Source organism: Tetranychus urticae, chromosome 2 (genome assembly GCF_039701765.1).
Source record: "Tetranychus urticae isolate SD_2017Ah chromosome 2, NJAU_TeUrti_SD_1.0, whole genome shotgun sequence".
Lineage (NCBI taxonomy): Eukaryota > Metazoa > Arthropoda > Arachnida > Trombidiformes > Tetranychidae > Tetranychus > Tetranychus urticae.
This window is the reverse complement of record NC_142959.1, coordinates 20,000,001-20,021,411: the sequence shown is the minus strand read 5'-3', so window position 1 is coordinate 20,021,411 and position 21,411 is coordinate 20,000,001. Positions and strand designations below refer to the sequence as shown.

General features: G+C 33.1%; 8 protein-coding genes across 8 annotated transcripts in view; 2 read left to right on the top strand and 6 right to left on the bottom strand.

Moving 5' to 3' along the window:
* Nucleotides 1-144: 144 nt before the first annotated feature.
* LOC107370845 (AP-3 complex subunit beta-2) lies at nt 145-4,030 on the bottom strand. The gene is made up of 2 exons (XM_015938797.3): nt 3,782-4,030; nt 145-2,769 (listed from the first exon to the last, which is right to left on the bottom strand). Exons 1-2 carry the CDS (start codon nt 3,919-3,921, stop codon nt 294-296), a joined length of 2,616 nt encoding a protein of 871 aa, XP_015794283.2. The 5' UTR covers nt 3,922-4,030; the 3' UTR covers nt 145-293.
* A 1,592-nt stretch (nt 4,031-5,622) lies between these two features.
* On the bottom strand, nt 5,623-7,036 carry LOC107370892 (uncharacterized). The gene has a single exon (XM_015938856.3). It carries the CDS (start codon nt 6,752-6,754, stop codon nt 6,110-6,112), a length of 645 nt encoding a protein of 214 aa, XP_015794342.2. The 5' UTR covers nt 6,755-7,036; the 3' UTR covers nt 5,623-6,109.
* A 1,615-nt stretch (nt 7,037-8,651) lies between these two features.
* On the bottom strand, nt 8,652-10,654 carry LOC107370861 (bone morphogenetic protein receptor type-1B). The gene is made up of 2 exons (XM_015938819.3): nt 10,402-10,654; nt 8,652-10,342 (listed from the first exon to the last, which is right to left on the bottom strand). Exons 1-2 carry the CDS (start codon nt 10,570-10,572, stop codon nt 9,038-9,040), a joined length of 1,476 nt encoding a protein of 491 aa, XP_015794305.2. The 5' UTR covers nt 10,573-10,654; the 3' UTR covers nt 8,652-9,037.
* Nucleotides 10,655-10,773: 119 nt separating this feature from the next.
* On the top strand, nt 10,774-11,613 carry LOC107370893 (DNA-directed RNA polymerase I subunit RPA43). The gene is made up of 3 exons (XM_015938857.3): nt 10,774-11,028; nt 11,114-11,269; nt 11,365-11,613. The coding sequence occupies exons 1-3, from the start codon at nt 10,850-10,852 to the stop codon at nt 11,585-11,587; spliced, it is 558 nt and encodes a 185-aa protein (XP_015794343.1). The 5' UTR covers nt 10,774-10,849; the 3' UTR covers nt 11,588-11,613.
* Nucleotides 11,547-12,859, bottom strand: LOC149094090 (uncharacterized). Its single transcript, XM_089267732.1, has one exon. The coding sequence runs from the start codon at nt 12,727-12,729 to the stop codon at nt 11,626-11,628; it is 1,104 nt and encodes a 367-aa protein (XP_089123858.1). The 5' UTR covers nt 12,730-12,859; the 3' UTR covers nt 11,547-11,625.
* A 1,275-nt stretch (nt 12,860-14,134) lies between these two features.
* Nucleotides 14,135-15,782, bottom strand: LOC107370783 (bone morphogenetic protein receptor type-1B). Its single transcript, XM_025162717.2, has 2 exons — nt 15,500-15,782; nt 14,135-15,440 (listed from the first exon to the last, which is right to left on the bottom strand). The coding sequence occupies exons 1-2, from the start codon at nt 15,668-15,670 to the stop codon at nt 14,136-14,138; spliced, it is 1,476 nt and encodes a 491-aa protein (XP_025018485.2). The 5' UTR covers nt 15,671-15,782; the 3' UTR covers nt 14,135.
* A 2,146-nt stretch (nt 15,783-17,928) lies between these two features.
* On the top strand, nt 17,929-20,105 carry LOC107370874 (uncharacterized). Its single transcript, XM_015938836.3, has one exon. It carries the CDS (start codon nt 18,090-18,092, stop codon nt 19,251-19,253), a length of 1,164 nt encoding a protein of 387 aa, XP_015794322.3. The 5' UTR covers nt 17,929-18,089; the 3' UTR covers nt 19,254-20,105.
* Nucleotides 20,106-20,875: 770 nt separating this feature from the next.
* The window catches only part of LOC149094089 (uncharacterized), a 587-nt gene continuing 51 nt past the window's right edge, over nt 20,876-21,411 (bottom strand). The window contains exons 1-3 of the mRNA XM_089267736.1: nt 21,253-21,411; nt 21,054-21,178; nt 20,876-20,973 (exon numbers count right to left, since the gene is read on the bottom strand). The exon at nt 21,253-21,411 is cut by the window's right edge and continues 51 nt beyond it. Of these exons, the coding sequence (XP_089123862.1) occupies nt 20,960-20,973; nt 21,054-21,178; nt 21,253-21,353 (240 nt within the window). The 5' untranslated portion in view covers nt 21,354-21,411 and the 3' untranslated portion in view covers nt 20,876-20,959. The remainder of the gene's footprint in view (nt 20,974-21,053; nt 21,179-21,252) is intronic.

Sequence of the window (21,411 nt, the reverse complement as noted above, 5' to 3'; positions counted from 1 at the left end):
CCATGGTTCGTTGAATCACAATTGATTCAATTCAATTTGATTATTTTTCTTCGTAAATTTACACCTTGTTTTTACTTGTCAATGTTATCACAGCATATTGACATTATTTACTTTCATTATTCAGATTTAAATTGACAAAATTAATTTCAATAGAAAGTTTCAATATTAATTTTAATTATCAATATTTATTTACACTCAACCCAAAGTCAAGATATTGAGTGTTCTAGCCACATCACATTGTATGCAAGTTGACTTTAATATGGTCTATAAATTTGTTAAACTTTGGTGATCAATCAAATATCCTTATCAAGTTTGTTGCCAATATTTTCACCAACATTGTCGCTTTCTTTAACACTGCCTTTATCAGCGCCTTTAATAGCGTCTTTATCACCATCTTCAACTCCTGCTTTATCTCCATCATCGGCCTCATTATATTCATCATCATCATCATCGTCGTCACCTTCATCTTCTTCTTCTTCTTCCTCCTCCTCTCCGTCATCACTTTCCTCTTCCTCTTCATCATCATCATCATCATCATCCTCGTCGTCATCATCGTCATCTTCTTCTTCATCATCATCATCATCATCATCTTCGTCATCGTCATCATCATCATCTTCTTCATCGTCCTCGTCAGAATAGCTGCTATCTGTGAAGAAGTTATTTTCATTTTTCAACAGCACTGGTGGAGGAGGTTCTTCAGATACTGGTTTATGTCTCACACTGGTATCTGGTTGTTCAGTTGGAAAATCTGGTAATTCTTCGTAACCACTCACTTTTTTATCGAGAAAATGTGAAAGTGTTCCGATTCTAAATTTAGAAGAATATTCAACAAATGATTCAGTTTGGTCTGATTGAAGTGACACTTTTGGTGACATGAGTATCCTTTTTGTTAACTTTTTTCCTTCTTCTGTTTCACATGCATTGATTAAACCCTTTAAAAAGCGTCCTTTATCTCTAACGTCATAATTAACATCATATTTAGCCAAGTTGAAAACATAATTAACCAATGCTTTGATTCGAGTCTTTTCTTTTTCATTGAAAACTTCACAATCACTGGCAATCACCATGAGGTATAACTTAGATGCTAAGTTCATTGCCTGTAATTTCACTAGGTTTGATTCATTACAAAAAGTCTTTGCAATTATTCTCATAACATCCGGCGAAACTTCTAATGATTTGTCATTTTTATCACAAAATTCGGCTAATATCCATAAAATGGTGGCTCGTGCATGAGGAGTTTCTATTTTGTCAATCAAACGAATCACTTGTTTGATTATCATAGTCACAATTGAATCAGCTTTAGTAATAGAGTCAATTGAGTTCTCCAATTCATCTTCATCGTCATCCTCTTCTTTGACTTCTTCTGTTGACTCTTTGCCCACCTCTTTCTCTTTCTCTTTCTCCTTTTCCTTTCGTATGATTTGAGTACGAATGACAATAATACTTTGAGCAACTATGGCCTCATTTCGATTTGAAAGAAGAGAAATCAATCCATTCAGACAAACTGGTGCTACTTCTTTTATCCTTGAGGCACATCGTCCAATTGCTTGAATTGTTGCAGAAACGAATTCCATATCTGCTTGATAATTGTGAATATAAGCTTGAAATTCTCTCAAAATCAAAGGTATGTTACTTGAGCTTGATAGATTAGTTAAGATGGAAAGTTTAAGTATTTTAATTTGCGTTGAGTCACGAGATTTGATGAAAAATGATTTTAAATATGGTTCGAAGAGAGGCTTCATGGATCTAGATGTACCATTTTCTGGTTTACAAGGTCCGGTGAGAGTGACAATGTTTGACAAGACTATAATCTGGATTTCCGGGTGAGAATGGAGTAAACGAATTAAGGGTTTAACAATTAAAGTGTTCACTTCTGAATCAGGCGCCAATGCTAAATATAATTGCACAACGGCCATAACTACTGCTGAGTTCCGTGATTGGAGCAAAGGTTTTGCATTTCTCAATAACAGTCGATGATCTGGGTCAAGAGAAATAAGTCCTGAAATATCATCAGAATCTTTAACTTCCTCTGCTTCTTCACGATTAGGGTTTAAAAATTGAGTTCTTCCGTAACGGATTAACATATTTATCAGAATAACTTGGCCCCATTCATCAAAGTCAGGCATAAGAGAAACAAATTTACGATAATTGGAGTGTATCAAGTCGAAACGATCAGGACAAATATCCTCGAAAGCGGCAACAGCTGAGCCAAGAACCAAAGAAGTTTTATCTTGGAGTAAGCGGGCAATAACGGAAATAATTTCATCTTTCAAATCGGGATCTAGATGAAATAATTTGGAGATGGCATGGGCTGCTGTTTTCCTAACGTAGGCAGACATATCATTTGAACAATCTTTGATTGCGATTAACATGATGGGAGAAATCATAGGAACTCGAATAGATGAGAGAACACGAAGAGCTGAAGCCCGTATCAGGGGATTAGGATCTTTAAGAGATCTTTGGAAGCTTGATATGGACAGAAGCGCCAAATCCTGTTCCTGCTCAGCATATCGAGTTAGGTAAAGATAGACCAGCTTTTTGAGCTCAGCATTTTTTGTGACAACATTTTTTACAACATGAGGAAATAGTTCACGAGCAGCAGTGTCGGATGAAGCTCGTCCTTTGGCAATCATAGCAATTAGGCGTTTCATCGCCTCCACTTTGGGCCCATCTTTATTGCTCTCTAGCATTGACTTTAGGTCTTCATTTCTAGACGGGAAAGCAGGAATGATTGAAGCACTGTCCATCTGAGTAAAGTTGCTTGTATAACTGTAAGAAATTGACATAATAGTATAATTCATTTTGAAATTAGTAATTTGTACTTTAAAGTTGAGTAAAGGTAAATATTTTAACTCAGTTAAGGAATGCAGGGGGAAATGTCTAAATGAAGGATGGAAATTAAATATTTCTATTGAGTTGGATGGTATAACCACAGAAAAAATGAAACTTGGACAAATTTGAGATCCAAGCTGACAAACTATCAGATTAGCATGTGAAATTAATAATCAATGAATAAAATGCCAAGTCAAAATAGTAAAAAGACTAGGACATATGTAAACAAGTTTGTGACTGTTGCATAGCAATCAGTTGATAGTGAATATTGGTACTGGTTATTATCAATCAATGAACAATGATAATAACCAATGGAATCCATTGTTGTTTTCAAATTACTTGCTAAGATAAAGATGGTCGCTTTGAAAAAAACCAATAGAGCCATAATAACACTGATAAGTAGATTTGAAAAGTCTATGTAATGGCGTAGCTACTAAGCAACTCTATCATATGGTAAGTAAAGAGGTTAGCTTTCATGATTAATATTTGCGAATAGCCACTACAGCTGATTTGCATTTTAACCGGAATCAGTCATTAATAAATAAGGCTAAAAAGCCATAGATCAGGTGAAATCAGAGTCTAATTAAAATTCCAACCCATAATTTTGTTTCAGTGTTAAAATCAGCTGGTATAGCCGGTATTGTTATGAAACTGTGACAGGCTAAACAAACCATCCTTTGAAAATATTATTATGGAATAAGGGTTTTGGTATGATTATTTTATGATTAAGGCTCCTGAAATCGATGTTAGTTAACCAAAATTCATTGATTCAATGTTCTTAACAAGTCAAAAGTCTTTGAGAGAAACGAGATGAAATATCTAATACTTTGAATAGAAGATCTTATTAGTAGGCTATCAATACAGATAAATTTAGCTAATCCAGATACAAAGGGAATAATAGTAAATTAATAAAGGAATAATAACCAAATGAGTTAATTAGAGCTCTTACTTAATATTGGAGTTACCATAACTTGAATAGTCATTTCCACCGCCTCCATAATTGGCATACTCATTATTATCTGACAGATTTAACTCTACATTGGACTCCTTGTGAATTTGATACTCGAATGATACAGCTGAGGACATCATGGATGATTATAAAAAAATTATCACTAAATAAAGTATAAATTATAAATAATAATTAAATTAAAAATGATTAGATGACTGACAACGTCAAATGCTGCCATACATGTATACACAAGCAGAAGGGACGGTTCAGTCATAACCAAGTGAAGGTGAATGCAAGATGGAGGTAAAAACAGTTTAACCTCAACAGCATTTGCTATCCATTGAACTTAATTGTTTGTTTTGATCTTTAAAATTGATTCTCTATTTGTTTAAGAAGGAAGCCAAAAATTGAGAAATTGGTCAACTATTTTGAGAAATCAGGAAGAAAATTAAATCTGAATTGTTGAAAGGAAATAGCTCAGGCTAAATGTGAATACAATAATTAACTGAACAAGTTGAAGGTTGCAATTATCAATTTCCTCGAACAATAAATTATCAAAATTACTGTAAATATAATAAAACAAATCAGCTATTCAAATTAAGCCGTAATCTGTAGCAAGAATACCAATTTTCAATGTCTAAGCTAATCTTTAGCCAATCTATGACCTATCACCAATCCACTGACAATCTTTATTGTCAATCATTGATTTAAGTTGTCAATCATTTGAATTGTGACTGAGGTTAATTTTCATGTTATCATTTAAATTGATAGATGAAATGGGAATCTTGTTGGACTTTTATTTCCACAATAAATGTTGGTTAAACCAGAAAATTATTTCAATTGTTGCTGATGAAAGTAATGGTTTATTGTATTGAAGTCAATAGTCTTTTTGATTAACATGAACACTCCATTTAAATGCTTACAGAATGAAATTAAGTGAATTCAATGAGTTTTAAATTACTGATAAGTATATTTAAAAGATATTGATGGTAAAAAAAGCTAAAGATATAATTATTAAATGGGATAAAAATGCACTCAAAAACAAAATTTACGCTTCACAGTTGTAATGATTTTAGTCAATTATTTATTTGCGGCTACCAACCTACCTATTACCTTGGCTATCATTTTTATAGATTTTCAAGTCTCAATTTAAAGTATAATAAATGATTTGTTTTGTCACTTAAATCAGCTAAAAATATGATTATTAAAATAAAGTGAAAAAAGTCATTCCCAATATACTTATATTGACAGTTCAATCAAAAGTAAAACTATAGCTTTATCATGATGAAACTCAACCTTTAAGACGGTAAACAATTATAACTAATGTACCTTTAATGGTGATTACACGATTAGTAATTATAATTTAGCGATTGATTGGAGCCAATTAAATTTCAAAATAAAATTAATTTCAATGCCAAGAAAGTAAACTCGAGGCGTTCAAATGTAATTAACCTTTAACTGATTGGGGTGAAAAGCATAATATTGTTTTAATGTAAATGTTTAATGGCCAATTAAACTATTGATTGTCAATTGTGTTTCTTTTTTAATGTTTTCTCGATCAGAATATTCATTAAAGTGGTCAAATTAGCCTACAGTTGATTCAATTATTGGCCTAAATGATAATGTTAGACCGTTGATATTGGGTAAAACAATATATTGTTTCCATTCAATTTTCATACTGTCTGGGTTTGCTATTTTTAACTTGCAAAAAGAGCGATTGAACAAATCATTAATTTTTAATCAGGTCGATTCAAATCACCTTTTGGCCGTTAATCCAAGTAGATGTTGAGATTAACAAAGACAATGATTATTATACAAGAAAAAAATGAGCGAATAAACAGTGATAGAAAAAAAGTTTCTTATTAATTTGCCTTATTACACTGAGATTGGGACAAATTTTTGTAAATAAAGGTTTGGCTGGAAAATCCAAGCACAGTTTTGTTCGAGGTATTTTGCATGTTTTTTTCAATAATTATTTAAGGACAGTAATGGACAGTAGTAGTTTCAACATGCTGCTGGTCATCAATAATGTATTGGAGGATAAAAATAACATGAACAGTGATAATACCGAGGAAGTTGTAAAAAAACGTTTGAGATTGATGAGTTAAAGTAGCTTTGGTCTCATGGTTGCGATTCAACAGTTTTCAATTTGAAGAAGCCGATGATTGTGCTTTTATCAGGAGTTAAAAAATAAACAAAACAAAAAAAGTTAACATTCAAACCAAATTAATGGTTATAAAAAAAGGTTGATATTAATAGGAGTTGATTGTCATTCTGATGATTGATATCGTCTTGGAGATGCTATTTATGTATTCTGGTGTCGCAAGATTATTCAGACGATCCCTCTGATCCAGCTATTTGGACTTCAATACCGCAAACTTCTGAGATGAAATAATCCATACAGGCTTGGTACAATTGAATTTGAGCGATTAATTGATTTGAAGAGACGGGATACTTTTCCTCTGCTTCATCCTTACACTGTCTATGGAAGCTCAGCACTTTCTCTTCAACTTCACGGGTTAATTTTTTGGCTTTAATTTCATTCTCGGCTTTATCGAAACGATATAAACCTTGTCCATTGAACCAACCCTCCATTCGTAATGCACAAGCAGCAACCTGTTCACGGTGAAGTTCAACTGTTTCTCTAGTAATATTGACAGGAACTGGAGTTGACTCTAAACATTTGGTGATTACAGCGGCTTTCTTGATTTTCTCTTCATTAGTTGGTTCCAATTGTGGACAACGTCCCCAGTTGATTGTTGGTCCACCGGTTGCAGATCCAGCTGAAGAAGAAGCAGACGATGTTGAAGGTTGATTCTCTTCATTTTTCTTGTTATTAACTGTTGATGAGGTTGTTGTTGTTGATGATGATGATGTTGCTGGTGATGAGGTTGATCTCGGTAATCTTGCCGATTCAGAGAAACCAATTGTTAAGAAAAAAATAATGAAAACACAAAGTGAAAGATAATTCATAATGGCAAAGATTTTGGTTTGGTCTTGCAGATTTCAATAAATGTTGCCCAAAGAGGTGAAGCGGGAAAAATATATAATATCTAGATTTGTTACTTTTTGATACTTAATCCTTGTGATTTATTTAGATATTGATATCAGATAGATTCGATTGATAATCACTACTTTTTAGTCACCAAATAATTTTTGAATAATGATGATAAAATTTAGTATAGTGAATCAACTTGATCCGATGGACGAATCGTGTTCAACTGATATGTTGAACTGTTCTGTTACTTTAACTTTATGAGTGTGGTATTGTCTAGGAGGATCTGAATGGGTTTAAATACAAGATCAGTCAACCGATAAACTCACTTATTTTGGCTAAAATTAACTTAAAAAAAGAGTGCCTGATGATAAAAACCCAATAAGTTCTGCCTCTTTTTTACTTTCTTTCTCACTCTCTTCTTTTCACCATCACCATCATCATTCTGGCGTCATACTATTAATTAATGTTAACTTGTATCAGTTCGTTGACCCACCAACCCAAAGAATCAGGTCATCTGGTCCTCCTCCACCCACCAAACACCCTCTCATTTGGATAATCAGTCCCTAAATCTATCAGTCTCCACTTTCAAAGATGTCAACACCTCTATCCAATCTCACTTTCTTTTCTTTTTTGATCATCATCATCATCATCATCTCTCGCCCCCTAGTTCACTCTCACTTTTTGCCTACCTCAAGCCACACCAGCACCAACTTCACCTATACTCTTCGTTCTTGATTGACCAGGTCGTTGTTGTTGAGTGACTTCAATTGCAACAATTGTTATCCAATGTTCATTTCAATTGGACCAAATAATAATTGTAATAATCATAATTGACAGGCATTTTTTTCTCTCTATTTAGCTTATTATTTTCACTATTTACCATCAAATTTTTCTGGTTTTCACTTGTACAGCTTAATTATCTCAACCGGTCAATTGTGTCCTCCTTTTTCATAAGCAAAAAACAATTTACACCTTGTTGGTTGATTCATTTTAACCATTTTCCCCTCTAATTGTCATTAATCAACAAATGCTTCTTTCATCAATTGCTCATTTCCTACCAATTATCATTTAGTGCACCATCGTTGTCTTAACACTCATCACATGGAATCACAATATTAAGCTTAAAATGGAACCAATATGTTCAACATTAATGTTCAAACCTTGTCATTGCCTTTTCCCAGTCAACCATTTGGGAAATTTTCTTAATTGCAACCAAATGTCTTCATTTAATAGCCTACTGTTAGCTGTCAGCAACTAAATCATTGTACAAATGGTTAATCGAAATTTTATCGCACCATTTTGGCAATAAGCCCTACAACCTCACAATTTAATTAAAAAGTGATACTAGAAAGGTTTCAAGTACAAACTGGTTGGTTTTCAAGTCATAAACCTTTATTGATTGCCATCAACTCGCCAGTAACAATTGAACAGTTTAACTCAATTGTGATTGTAGCTAGAGACAAATAAAATAAAAGATTTAACCAGAATAATTAACCTCTATTGGCCTTAATCAATAACCTTATAAAAAAAACAAAATAAAGTAAAAGGTTTCAGTGAATGAGCCAAAGTTGGGTTTAGTTTATTATTACAATCAACATGTAAATCAACAATACTTGATTTATCCCTCTCATCTACCATTATCATTATTATTATTGATCCATCAATAGAAGATTGGAAGACAAGATGTTGATGGTGATGAGTGTTTAAAGAGTTAAATGAGTGAATTTTAGATTGATGATTACTTGATTGGATGGTGAAGTTTAAAAGTGAATACTATTGAAAAGGTACTTTGGTTTGGTTCATGTTGTTGCTGCTCACAAATTTGAACAATCAAAATAAATGCTATTGAAAGTTAATCATTTGACGTCCTAGTTTAGGGTTTGAATAACAATTCTTTATTTTGCTTTTCTCATTATTTGGGTGAGTAAACTTGATCAAACAAATTAACTTTGATTGGGTCAATCATTTGTAAGCCATTTTTGATCATAAGCAAATCACTGATGAGCATCATTACCATACTCTGATAACCATACTGAAGCTTGAGCACTTTCTTTGCCTAATCATCTATCAACTGTATATAAATATATATTATTATCGTCAAAGTTGCTACTGTTGATGTTGAAGCTGTTTGGAATCAATTTTTAAATTGAAATTGACGTGAAGAGAAACAATTGGATGACGCCGAATGACAATCAACATTATGATCGAGTTAAGACTTATTTATTCGCTTGATGCCAAAAAATGATTAAGCCAAATGATTACACAATTAAATCTTTAATCTTGTTTTTAACAGGATCATCAACAAACTGTAAGCTCTCCAAATTTTTCAGAATTCGTAGAATTGTCAGTCTTGATGTTGCCTGATGATGCCATGAATCTTTGATGATGTTATTTACTTTGGATATAATTGGTGATTTAGAAAAATAATTTAACTTTGGTCGATTTCTTTTCAAATAAATTATTTCATACATTTTCTGATGACTTGGAGTTTGTCCAAGAAGTTCTTCGTCATATGGAAGTTTATGAACTGGCACAACAAAAGAATAATCGGCTTCAGAGGGTCTACACCTTGATACAATTTCCCAAAAGACAAGTGATAATGAATAAATATCGCAGGCTTTACCAGATTTTTCATTATTTTGATAATCACATGATATCAGAGATTCTGGTGCTCGATATCGTAAACTTTCAGGATTAGGATTGGCAAAAGTTGGCGGTTGTGTTATCATACAATCATTAAGGTAGGCACAAGCATATGAAAAGTCTCCGATTAAACAACGTGTACCACAAGGTGAAACGAATATATTACGACTTTTTATATTGTAATGGACAATTGATGGCTTTGGTGGATTTCCTAATATTTCATTATGTAGATAACTCATTCCGTTTGCAATAGAATGCATAAGTGAAACCATCAAATCAGTATTAATTTCTTTAAATTTTAAAAAATGATAAAGACTTCCATGTTGGAAATAATCGGTTAAAAGAAGAAATCTGGAACTGCCTGTAACGGCATCTTCTCCAATATCTTTGGCAATTAATCCAACAACATCTGGATTTTTAAGTGGCTTTTGAATTAGAGTTTCATGTTTCCATAAACTTTCTTCCATTTTATTATAAACTCGACAAGCAAATGGTTGATCTCGCCAACTGACAAGCCATGTTCTTGAAAAAGATCCTGAATCAAGTTTTGATTTAAATTCAATATGATCAGCCAATCTGCTAACTCGAAAAATACTTAAAGCTTCTCCAGTAGTAGCTTCATCACAGTAAGATGAACTGAATTCAAATGACTTTAATGAATTAATTAGTTTAAGTTTTGTTTTATACTTTTGTCCATTTCTTGTAATTGATTTAGAGAATCTTTTTGAAACGTATAAAACTATGATGAAGATCACAAAAAATATGACACACAAAAATATCAGGTAATATGAATAATAATAATTGTTTGCTTCTGTATCTTCTGTAAACGTTGTAGAGTTTGGTTCAAGATGTAAATTACAAAAATCTTTGTCATTACAACACAGTGTTGATGGTCGTTGGCTCAAAATATGTCCTTTACACTAGAAAATAAAGAATAAAATTAAAATTCAGTAAGAAATATTAGCAATCTTTATCTTACCTGCATCAAACCTGATTCTTCAGGCGGAAAACATCCATGAAATATTTCATCTTTGTTTAAAGATGTAAAACAATAACCACTAGCGTCAACTAAACATGTGTTATTAACATGGTAATCCGAACATACATTTTCTGAACAAAAACAACGAAGCTTATCTTTCAATAGCTCCATCGAACAAACCACAGATTTAAAACTAAACAAACATTAAACAAGTTTAAACAAATTTAAGAATAGCAAACACATTCTTTGTTTTGATTTGCAATATTATCGTTATCGATAATAATTATCGATGCTTCAGCTCTTCCATTGAAACCAATGTTAAATTTCGATAAAAAATATCGATGGCTATCGATGCTACTTTACGATTACTTCTAACGATTACGATTGGTAAACAAATACTCGTTATCTCTGTTCATTAACCAGAATTTTTCATCTAATTACCATCACCATGCATTCTCTTTACTATTTAACTATTGAACAACTTGAAGAGCTTGTTCAAGACAAGTATTCTTTGATTAAAGTGGAAAAAAGAAATTTTTCAATTCCATTATTACCGTCCTCCTTGGATAGGATTGCCTCTGAAGTTTTGAAAATTATTCATGATTGGACTCATAAATATAGCATAGAGTAAGTACATGTAATGATAATTTTTCTGTTCATATTTACCTAATTTTTATCTTGGTTTTTCTCTATTGCTCTTTAATTTTGGCAGTTTACAAGGTATTCTCCTCCATCATGACCAGCTACAATTTTTATCTGATTATGGACGCATTAAAGACGATGATCCATTTATTTATTGGGATATTTCCGCGCGTTTTTATACATTCAGTCCACAATTAGGAGCCATAATTCGTGGCAAAATAAATAAGTAAATTTACTGTTCTCTCTCTCCATCTCTTACTCCATTCTGATTGATGGAAATTGAAAAATTTCTAATTCATTTCTTTTTGTTTTATATTCTAGGTTCACTAAGAGTCAAGTAATGAATGCGATAGTTTTTAATTGTATTATTAGTGCATTTACGCCTGAAAAAGTCCATCCCTCAATTGCAAGTGAATTGACCCTCGGTCAAGAAATTTTATTCCGAATAGAGTCTTACGACTCAGATCATTCTTTGATTTATGGATTAATTGATGAAGAGTGTGTTGAACTCATGAAACAACAAGATTTATTGATGCTCGAATAAAATTACAAATATTAAGTATTGTAAAATTTGTCCATTTTTTAAACGTTTTTACATGCATTAGGCAAACCCGAGTCTAAACTGTCTAAAAGCGACAGAAATTCATTTTCGGAAAATGTTGACTGCTCAATAAGTCCATTGATATAAATATCAACATCATCATCTTCCTTTTCGTTATTTGTAAACAAAACTCCGCTTATTGCTTGAAAGTAGAGCAATGTTAACTCATCTATGGACACAGATGGATGACGGTAAGAGGCGAAAGGATTTTTCACCGATCCAACTTCTTGATTTCTTACAAACTTATAAATACTGAAAGGCTGTTCCAAGTGATCTTTTTTACAAATTGCTGAATTTTTGGATATTGCGTAAGGATTCTTCATAGATCCAACCTCGGAAACTATTTTATGCGGAGACATTTGGGGCTGGGAGATTAATTGTGAGGAGAATTGTTGCTGTGAGATTGGTTGCTGAGGAACTAGCTGCTGAGAGTTTTCCTGCTCAGAAGTTTGCGCTTCTAAAATCGACTCCTCCAAGGTTACACGTTCAGAAATCGGAGCTTCTAAAATTGCATCTTCCAAGATTGCATGTTCAAAAGTCGGCTCATCCATGATTTGCTGAGGAAAAGTTGGAGTTTCTAAAAATTGCTCTTCCATGATTTCCTGTGGAGAAGTTGATATTGAAATTGGTTCCTCCATTATTTGTTGAGGAGAAGTTGGCGTTTCTAGAATCGGCTCCTCTAGAGTATCCTCGTCATAATTTGGCGGTTCTAAAATAGGTTCTTCCAAAATTGCCTGCTCAGAAATTGGCGTTTCTAGAATCGACTCCTCTAGAGTATCCTCGTCATAATTTGGCGGTTCCAGAATAGGTTCTTCCAAAATTGCCTGCTCAGAAATTGGCGTTTCCGAAATCGGCACTTCCAAAAGTTCCTGTTCGCCATTTGGCGTTTCTAGAGTTGGCTCCTCAGAGATTTGTTCTACACTGATTGGCGTTTCCAAAGTCGACTCATTATCCATCACTTCCTCCAACATTTGATCGATATAACTCGAACGAGTAATTAAAACACAACATGGTTTGCAGCTTTTAAGTAGACGACCTGTCCTTTCAACAGCACTCTCACCGTCGTCGGAAAATATATTATCCATTTAAACATATAAATATAAATTTAATATAAAGATATCACTATCTTATTGTCGCTAAGATGACAAAATTGAAACCATTTTAAAGTGTCTAACTTAAAACCAATACACAGCTGATGATTTTACAATCTTTAAAGAGTCGCACAAAAGAGACTCAGATTCTTATTCTCGCAAAAATTTAAAAATTGGTAGACAGATGGCAGTATTTTACGATTCTCTGCTGAGCTATATTTTCAGAGCTATAGATTTTCATATGAATTCCCAAATTCCCGATGTTCCAAATCTCCCTCCCGATCCAACCATTTCAACAAACTGCCATGAATCTCAATTGTGCAAGAACTTAAATTGCATGTAATTGGGTAAAACCAACCCAATATATTTTTCATACACAGCTTTTAAGCTACCTCAATCCTCAATGAAAACTAATATTTTTTAGGGTCTTAGATGCTACATTTATGGTTATTGTTAGGTTTTAAATTTGAAATTTAACCTTTTTGATTCCTTATTTTTGTTGATTCTTTCCTGTGAGTGATTCAACCTCTTGGTTACGATAGACAAACAATCATGTGGGGCTCGTCCTCCAGTTACATTGGATCTAGTGAATCTGGCTCCATTACCAATATAGCCCAATATATTGAGGACTACATTGATTTGGTTGAAAATATACCAAATGAAATAGCTCGCCATGTTAGTCGTTTACATGAATATAATAACTGATATTACCAACTACTTGATAAATTGGAGAAAATTGGAAATTATTAGACCCAAAGAAAGGCTTGCGAGTTGTATTTGGACTTCAAAAATGTCTTATTGAAATTCAAGAGATTTCCGATGAAAAACTGTTCATTGTACAAAGTATTTTGGATCAACTAGACTGTAAAGCTCGCCAATTAGATTATGATCACCGTAGTGTAACGATAGGTAATCTAGCCAATAATTTAAATAATAATTCATCTAAAGGGATATCTTCCTTAATTGGAGCCAGTAGCGATGCAACAAATCATATTACAGACTCTAATGGAGTTTCCAATAATGTGGATTCCGGTGGAGGCGGTAAAGGAGAAATAACATCAACAAAAGAAAGTAATGTAAACAGTAATGGAACAAGCCTGACTGCCACAGTGAATAATTGTACATCTAACTCATTATCTAGCAAACGTTCCTCATCTAGACGTAATTTATCCAGCAAACAAGAGATCTCTAATGGTGAAATTACTGCTAGCCAAAAGAGAGGAGTCAAGAGAGGTGGTGTCAAGGGAAACAGTAAAGATATCAAGAGAAACAAATCTTCGAAAGAAGTGCTGAATAACAGCCCACCAACACTTTATGAAGATACACCAATTGATCCCGATGAACCAACATACTGTTCTTGTGAGCAAGTTTCTTATGGCGAAATGATCTGTTGTGATAATTTAAACAATTAAATCTTTATTCTTGTTTTTAACAGGATCATCAACAAACTGTAAATTCTCCAAATTTTTAAGTATTCGTAGAATTGTCAGTCTTGATGTTGCCTGATGATGCCATGAATCTTTTATAATGTTATTCACTTTGGATATAATCGGTGATTTAGAAAAATAATTTAACTTTGGTCGTTTTCTTTTCAAATAAATGATTTCATATATTTTTTGATGACTTGGAGTTTGTCCAAGAAGTTCTTCGTCATATGGAAGTCTATGAACTGGCACAACAAAAGAATAATCGGCTTCAGAGGGTCTACACCTTGATACAATTTCCCAAAAGACAAGTGATAATGAATAAATATCGCAGGCTTTACCAGATTTTTCATTATTTTGATAATCACATGATATCAGAGATTCTGGTGCTCGATATCGTAAACTTTCAGGATTAGGATTGGCAAAAGTTGGCGGTTGTGTTATCATACAATCATTAAGGTAGGCACAAGCATATGAAAAGTCTCCGATTAAACAACGTGTACCACAAGGTGAAACGAATATATTACGACTTTTTATATTGTAATGGACAATTGATGGCTTTGGTGGATTTCCTAATATTTCATTATGTAGATAACTCATTCCGTTTGCAATAGAATGCATAAGTGAAACCATCAAATCAGTATTAATTTCTTTAAATTTTAAAAAATGATAAAGACTTCCATGTTGGAAAAAATCGGTTAACAGAAGAAATCTGGAACTGCCTGTAACGGCATCTTCTCCAATATCTTTGGCAATTAATCCAACAACATCTGGATTTTTAAGTGGCTTTTGAATAAGAGTTTCATGTTTCCATAAACTTTCTTCCATTTTATTATAAACTCGACAAGCAAATGGTTGATCTCGCCAACTGACAAGCCATGTTCTTGAAAAAGATCCTGAATCAAGTTTTGATTTAAATTCGATATGATCAGCCAATCTGCTAACTCGAAAAATACTTAAAGCTTCTCCAGTAGTAGCTTCATCACAGTAAGATGAACTGAATTCAAATGACTTTAATGAATTAATTAGCTTAAGTTTTGTTTTATACTTTTGTCCATTTCTTGAAATTGATTTAGAGAATCTTTTTGAAACGTATAAAACTATGATGAAGATCACAAAAAATATGACACACAAAAATATCAGGTAATATGAATAATAATAATTGTTTGCTTCTGCATCTTCTTTAAACGTTGTAGAGTTTGGTTCAAGATGTAAATTACAAAAATCTTTGTCATTACAACACAGTGTTGATGGTCGTTGGCTCAAAATATGTCCTTTACACTAGAAAATAAAGAATAAAATTAAAATTCAGTAAGAAATATTAGCAATCTTTCTCTTACCTGCATTAAACCTGATTCTTCAGGCGGAAAACATCCATGAAATATTTCATCTTTGTTTAAAGATGTAAAACAATAACCACTAGCGTCAACTAAACATGTGTTATTAACATGGTAATCCGAACATACATTTTCTGAACAAAAACAACGAAGCTTATCTTTCAATAGCTCCATCGAACAAACCACAGATTTAAAACTAAACAAACATTAAACAAGTTTAAACAAATTTAAGAATAGCAAACACATTCTTTGTTTTGATTTGCAATATTATCGTTATCGATAATAATTATCGATGCTTCAGCTCTTCCATTGAAACCAATGTTAAATTTCGATAAAAAATATCGATGGCTATCGATGCTACTTTACGATTACTTGCTGCTAACGATTACGATTGGTAAACAAAGTAACCTGTTGTAATCTCTCCTCATTAAAAATCCCTCAAACCAAATTTCTTCACCTAATTACCATCACTATGCATTCTCTTAACTATTTAACTATTGAAAAACTTGAAGAGCTTGTTCAAGACAAGTATTCGTTAATTAAAGCGGAAAAAAGAAATTTTTCAATTCCATTGCCACCGTGGACAGGATTGCCTCCGAAGTTTTGAAAATATTGCATGATTGGACTCATAAATATAGCATAGAGTAAGTACATGTAATGATAATTTTTCTGCTCATATTTACCTAATTTTTTTGCTCTTTAATTTTCGCAGTTTACAAGGTATTCTCCTCCATCATGGCCATTTACAATTTTTATCCGATTATGGACTAATTAAAGAAGATGATGGATCTATTTATTGGGATATTTCCGCGCGTTTTTATACATTCAGTCCACGAATAGGAGCCATGATTCGTGGAAAAATAAATACATACAATACAAATGTAAGTAAATTTGTCCTGCTGATTCTTGCTCCATTCGGGACTACCGAATCCACCACTTTAAAATGGGCTTTTTTCCATCGCTTTTATAGAATTGTCCACCAAATGGTTGACCACTTTTACACCATCGAACACATCCACTATTAATCGCCATCATATCCCAAAAGGTCAAAAATTTGGTGAATTTGAGTGGTGGGCAATCTTATGAAAAAATTGTTTGAATAAGTGGTGGAAAAAAGCCGGTCTCCTCCATTCTGATTGATGGAAATTGAAAATTTTCTAATTCATTTCTTTTTGTTTTATATTCTAGGTTCACTAAAAGCAAAGTAATGAATGCAATAGTTTTGGATTGCATAATTACGGCATTGGCGCCTGGAAAAGTCCATCCCTCAATTTCAAGAGAATTGACCCTCGGTCAAGAAATTTTATTCCGAATAGATTTTTACGACTCAGATCACTCTTTGATCTATGGATTAATTGATGAAGAGTGTGTTGAACATATGAAACAACAAAATTTATTGATAATTGCTTAAAATAGAAATATTAATTATTGTAAAATTTGTCCATTTTTTAAACGTTTTTACTTGCATCAGGCAAACCCGAGTCTAAACTGTCTAAAAGCGACAGAAATTCATTTTCGGAAAATGTTGAAGGCTCAATAAGTCCATTGATATAAATATCAACATCATCATCTTCCTTTTCGTTATTTATAAAAAAAACTCCGCTTATTGCTTGAAAATAGAGCAATGTTATTTCATCTATGGACACAGATGGATGGCGGTAAGAGGCGAAAGGATTCTTCACCAATCCAACTTCTTGATTCCTTACGGACTTATGAATATTGCCAGGCTGCTCCGTGAGATTTTTTTTACAAATTTTTGAAGTTTTGGTTATTGCGTAAGGATTCTTCATAGATCCAACCTCGGAAACTATTTCATGCGGCTGAAATTGTGGCTGTGAGATTGGTTGCTGAGGAACTAGCTGCGGAAGGTTTTCCTGGTCATAAGTTTGGGCTTCTAAAATTGCTTCTTCCGTGATTTCATGTTCAGAAATCGGCAGTTCAAAAGTCGGCTCCTCCATGATTTGCTGTGGAGAAGTTGAATTTTTCATAGATCCAACCTCAAAAACTATTTGATTCTCAGAAATTAGTGGTTCCGAAATCGTCATTTCCACTTCACTCATTGATGTATCTGCAGTCGACTCATCATCCATGCCTTCCTCCACCATTCCATCGATATAACTCGAACGAGTAATTAAAATAAAACACGGTTTGCATCTTTTAATAAGACGGTCTTTCCTTTCAACAGCACTTTCACCGTCGTTAGAAAATGGAATATCCATTTAAACACAAATATAAATTTAATAAAGATATTACTTATATCTTATTGTCACTTTACAACCATTTTAAAGTGTTTAACTTAAAACCAATACACAGCTGATGATTTTGAAACAATGTTTATTAAAGTTTATCAATGTTTGTTGATGTTCGAACAAGCGCAAACTGCAAACTGGGTGTATCTAATTTGTAAATTGGTAGACAGATGGCAGTGTTTTTCAAAGATCTCTTCTGAGTTGATATTTTTTTGGCTCTTCCATTCTACATTTATGGTTATTGTTAGGTTTTAAATTTAAAATTTAACCTTTTTAATTCCTTATTTTTGTTGATTCTTTCCTGTGAGTGCTTCAACCTGTTGATTAACGATAGACAAACAATCATGTGGGGCTCGTCCTCCAGTTACATTGGATCTAGTGAATCTGGCTCCATTACCAATATAGCCCAATATATTGAGGACTACATTGATTTGGTTGAAAATATACCAAATGAAATAGCTCGCCATGTTAGTCGTTTACATGAATATAATAATAGATATTACCAACTACTTGATAAATTGGAGAGGACATGGGAATCACTAGCCAACAGCCAGATGTATCTATCAAACGGTGAACAAGTGAACGGTGGCGGTAATACATCAACAGAAGCAAAGTCAAGTACAAACACATCTACAACACCTTTAATCACCAAATCCAGTGGAAATTATAACCTTTATGAAAGTGGATCTATTAGTGACAAAAATAGTGGCAATGGAAGTGATAAAAATGATAAATTATTAGACCCAAAGAAAGGCTTAAGAGCTGTATTTGGACTTCAAAAATGTCTTATTGAAATTCAAGAGATTTCCGATGAAAAACTGTTCATTGTACAAAGTATTTTGGATCAACTAGACTGTAAAGCTCGCCAATTAGATTATGATCACCGTAGTGTAACGATAGGTAATCTAGCCAATAATTTAAATAATAATTCATCTAAAGGGATATCTTCCCTAATTGGAGCCAGTAGCGATGCAACAAATCATATTACAGACTCTAATGGAGTTTCCAATAATGTGGATTCCGGTGGAGGCGGTAAAGGAGAAATAACATCAACAAAAGAAAGTAATGTAAACAGTAATGGAACAAGCCTGACTGCCACAGTGAATAATTGTACATCTAACTCATTATCTAGCAAACGTTCCTCATCTAGACGTAATTTATCCAGCAAACAAGAGATCTCTAATGGTGAAATTACTGCTAGCCAAAAGAGAGGAGTCAAGAGAGGTGGTGTCAAGGGAAACAGTAAAGATATCAAGAGAAACAAATCTTCGAAAGAAGTGCTGAATAACAGCCCACCAACACTTTATGAAGATACACCAATTGATCCCGATGAACCAACATACTGTTCTTGTGAGCAAGTTTCTTATGGCGAAATGATCTGTTGTGATAATACTCATTGTCCAATAGAGTGGTTCCATTTCGCTTGTGTTGCATTAACAACCAAACCCAAAGGTAAATGGTATTGCCCCAACTGTAGAGGTGATCGTTCAAATATTCCGAAAAAATGACTGCTGAGAAATTACATCTCTTTTTTTGCTTCTTTCCTATCTGCAAACTGTGAAGCAGTGGCAAAGAACAGGACTACTAAAAACAACTTTATATATAAATATATATACATATACTTATACATATATAAATACATGCCTATATATATATATATATTTATATAGATATATAAATATATATATTTGTGCACAGTTAACAAATTTTCAACGAACACAAAATTATCATCTAAAGCCAAGTGACACCTCATTTTTGTTGAATTCATCTAACACATCTTCATACATTCATCGTTTCAATACAACTTATAAAGCATCATAAACAAAACTTACATCAACACTCACCCTCTACAACATAATACTACCACTACCTCTCTCCCTCTCGCTCTCTTTTTTCCTGTTTCTCTTTGTTTTGCTTCTTTACCTACTTCTCCATCTTTACTGTTGATGCAACAACAAAATTTGCAAAAATTTATGCGATTTCAACGATCTGCTAGAAAAAAAGCGACATCACACTCTTCTTTTCCTTTCTTCTTCTCTTCACTTTTCTTTCCCCTTCTAATTTCTTTCTGCCTCTTAAAAAACATCAGTGATAAATTGATTTTTACCTCCATTTGTCTTACCTTTTAAACGAATGGTTTAACGCTGGACTTATTTCATCAAATACATCAGACCAATCTTCTTTTCTCATTCATTATTGTAACCACTCTCTTTTTCACCATCTTCTTCCCTCGCTTTTTTTTCATAAAATTTCACGAAATGATCCGACTCAAGCAAATTAAATTTCAATTGTACTGAATTTATGACTATTACCGTCCCGGTCGTCATATAAACCAATATTAAACATATATTTAAAATGAACATGTACGCATTCTTACATATATTTTTATCTGATTATGTCTGAACAGCTGTTGGCAGACATATTTTACAGAGATTCTGAGTTAGAGAAATCACTGAAAAATCAATAACACTATACATACTATAAATATTAACTTTCAATTCAGGTGTTTTACGTGAAACAATCTTTCGCTTTTTAATTGTATAAAATTTATGAATTTTTAAATGTTAATTTTTAAATTAAATTAAGTAAACGTGTAATAAAAGGAAAACGCGAATGCTGGTCATCAAGAGTTGCCGCATGATCAAATGAAATGAGGTTTGGAATGTTGACTGGTAAGAATATCGGTCATCACTTGGATTACAATAAAACCATCAAAACTAAACATGCATTATGCCTCAGCACAATTGTGTACGCATAACTTAAACAAACTACATTTATTCTCATTAAACGTTTCTGAAACTTAATTGATTTATACTTGCCAAGCAAGATAGAAGAGGAATAGTAGTTCCATTTAATTGTCTACCTTTTAGCTTCGGTTTCTCTAATCAAATTCGTGTTCATCAGGCTGACTCGATACTGAATTGTTCACAAGTGAACAGTGAAGGTCTTACAAATCCATTGCAAGTTGATTGTGCCTATTGTGACTATAGAGCAAGTTTGACCGGAACATGGTACAGCTGTACTACACGACAACAGCGATGAATTAAAAAGAATACCATTTATAATGAAGAAAGCACATTAAAGTAATGAACCCATCAAAATAAAGGAGAATAAGCTGATGCAGATAAGCTTTAAATCCAAATATTTAATTTTATTGGTGACTGGTTAAAATCTAACATCTTAGTTACACTAAACTGGTTCAAATATAGACATCCTACTTGGTTTCAACTGTAAAGGAAAAAAGTAGAGAAAAAATAGGATTATTAGTAAAATGAAAGATAAAGCTGAAAAGATGAAAAAGATTATACCATTTTTTAATTCATGCCTCCATGGATAATTCAAGACTGGGACGTGTTGGTAAACCCACTTCCATTCACAGACGAAGGTGGCAAAAATACCAACTGCAGCACCCCATCGCATAGCAGATGGAATCCTGAAAAAAATGAAAGAAAATGGTCAGTAAAATGATTATCTTAAAAGGGAAACATATAGTGAAGCTTTCCTTACCATGGCCTAATCTTGTACTGCATATTGGATCCCATCCTTGGGAACAAAGCTTCTCTGTCCAAACCAATTGATCTTTTTTGAGGACCTGGAGGATTATGCATTTTGAAATTCGTATGGGACCAGACAAATTCAAAAATTAAATGTCCAAATTAGATCACA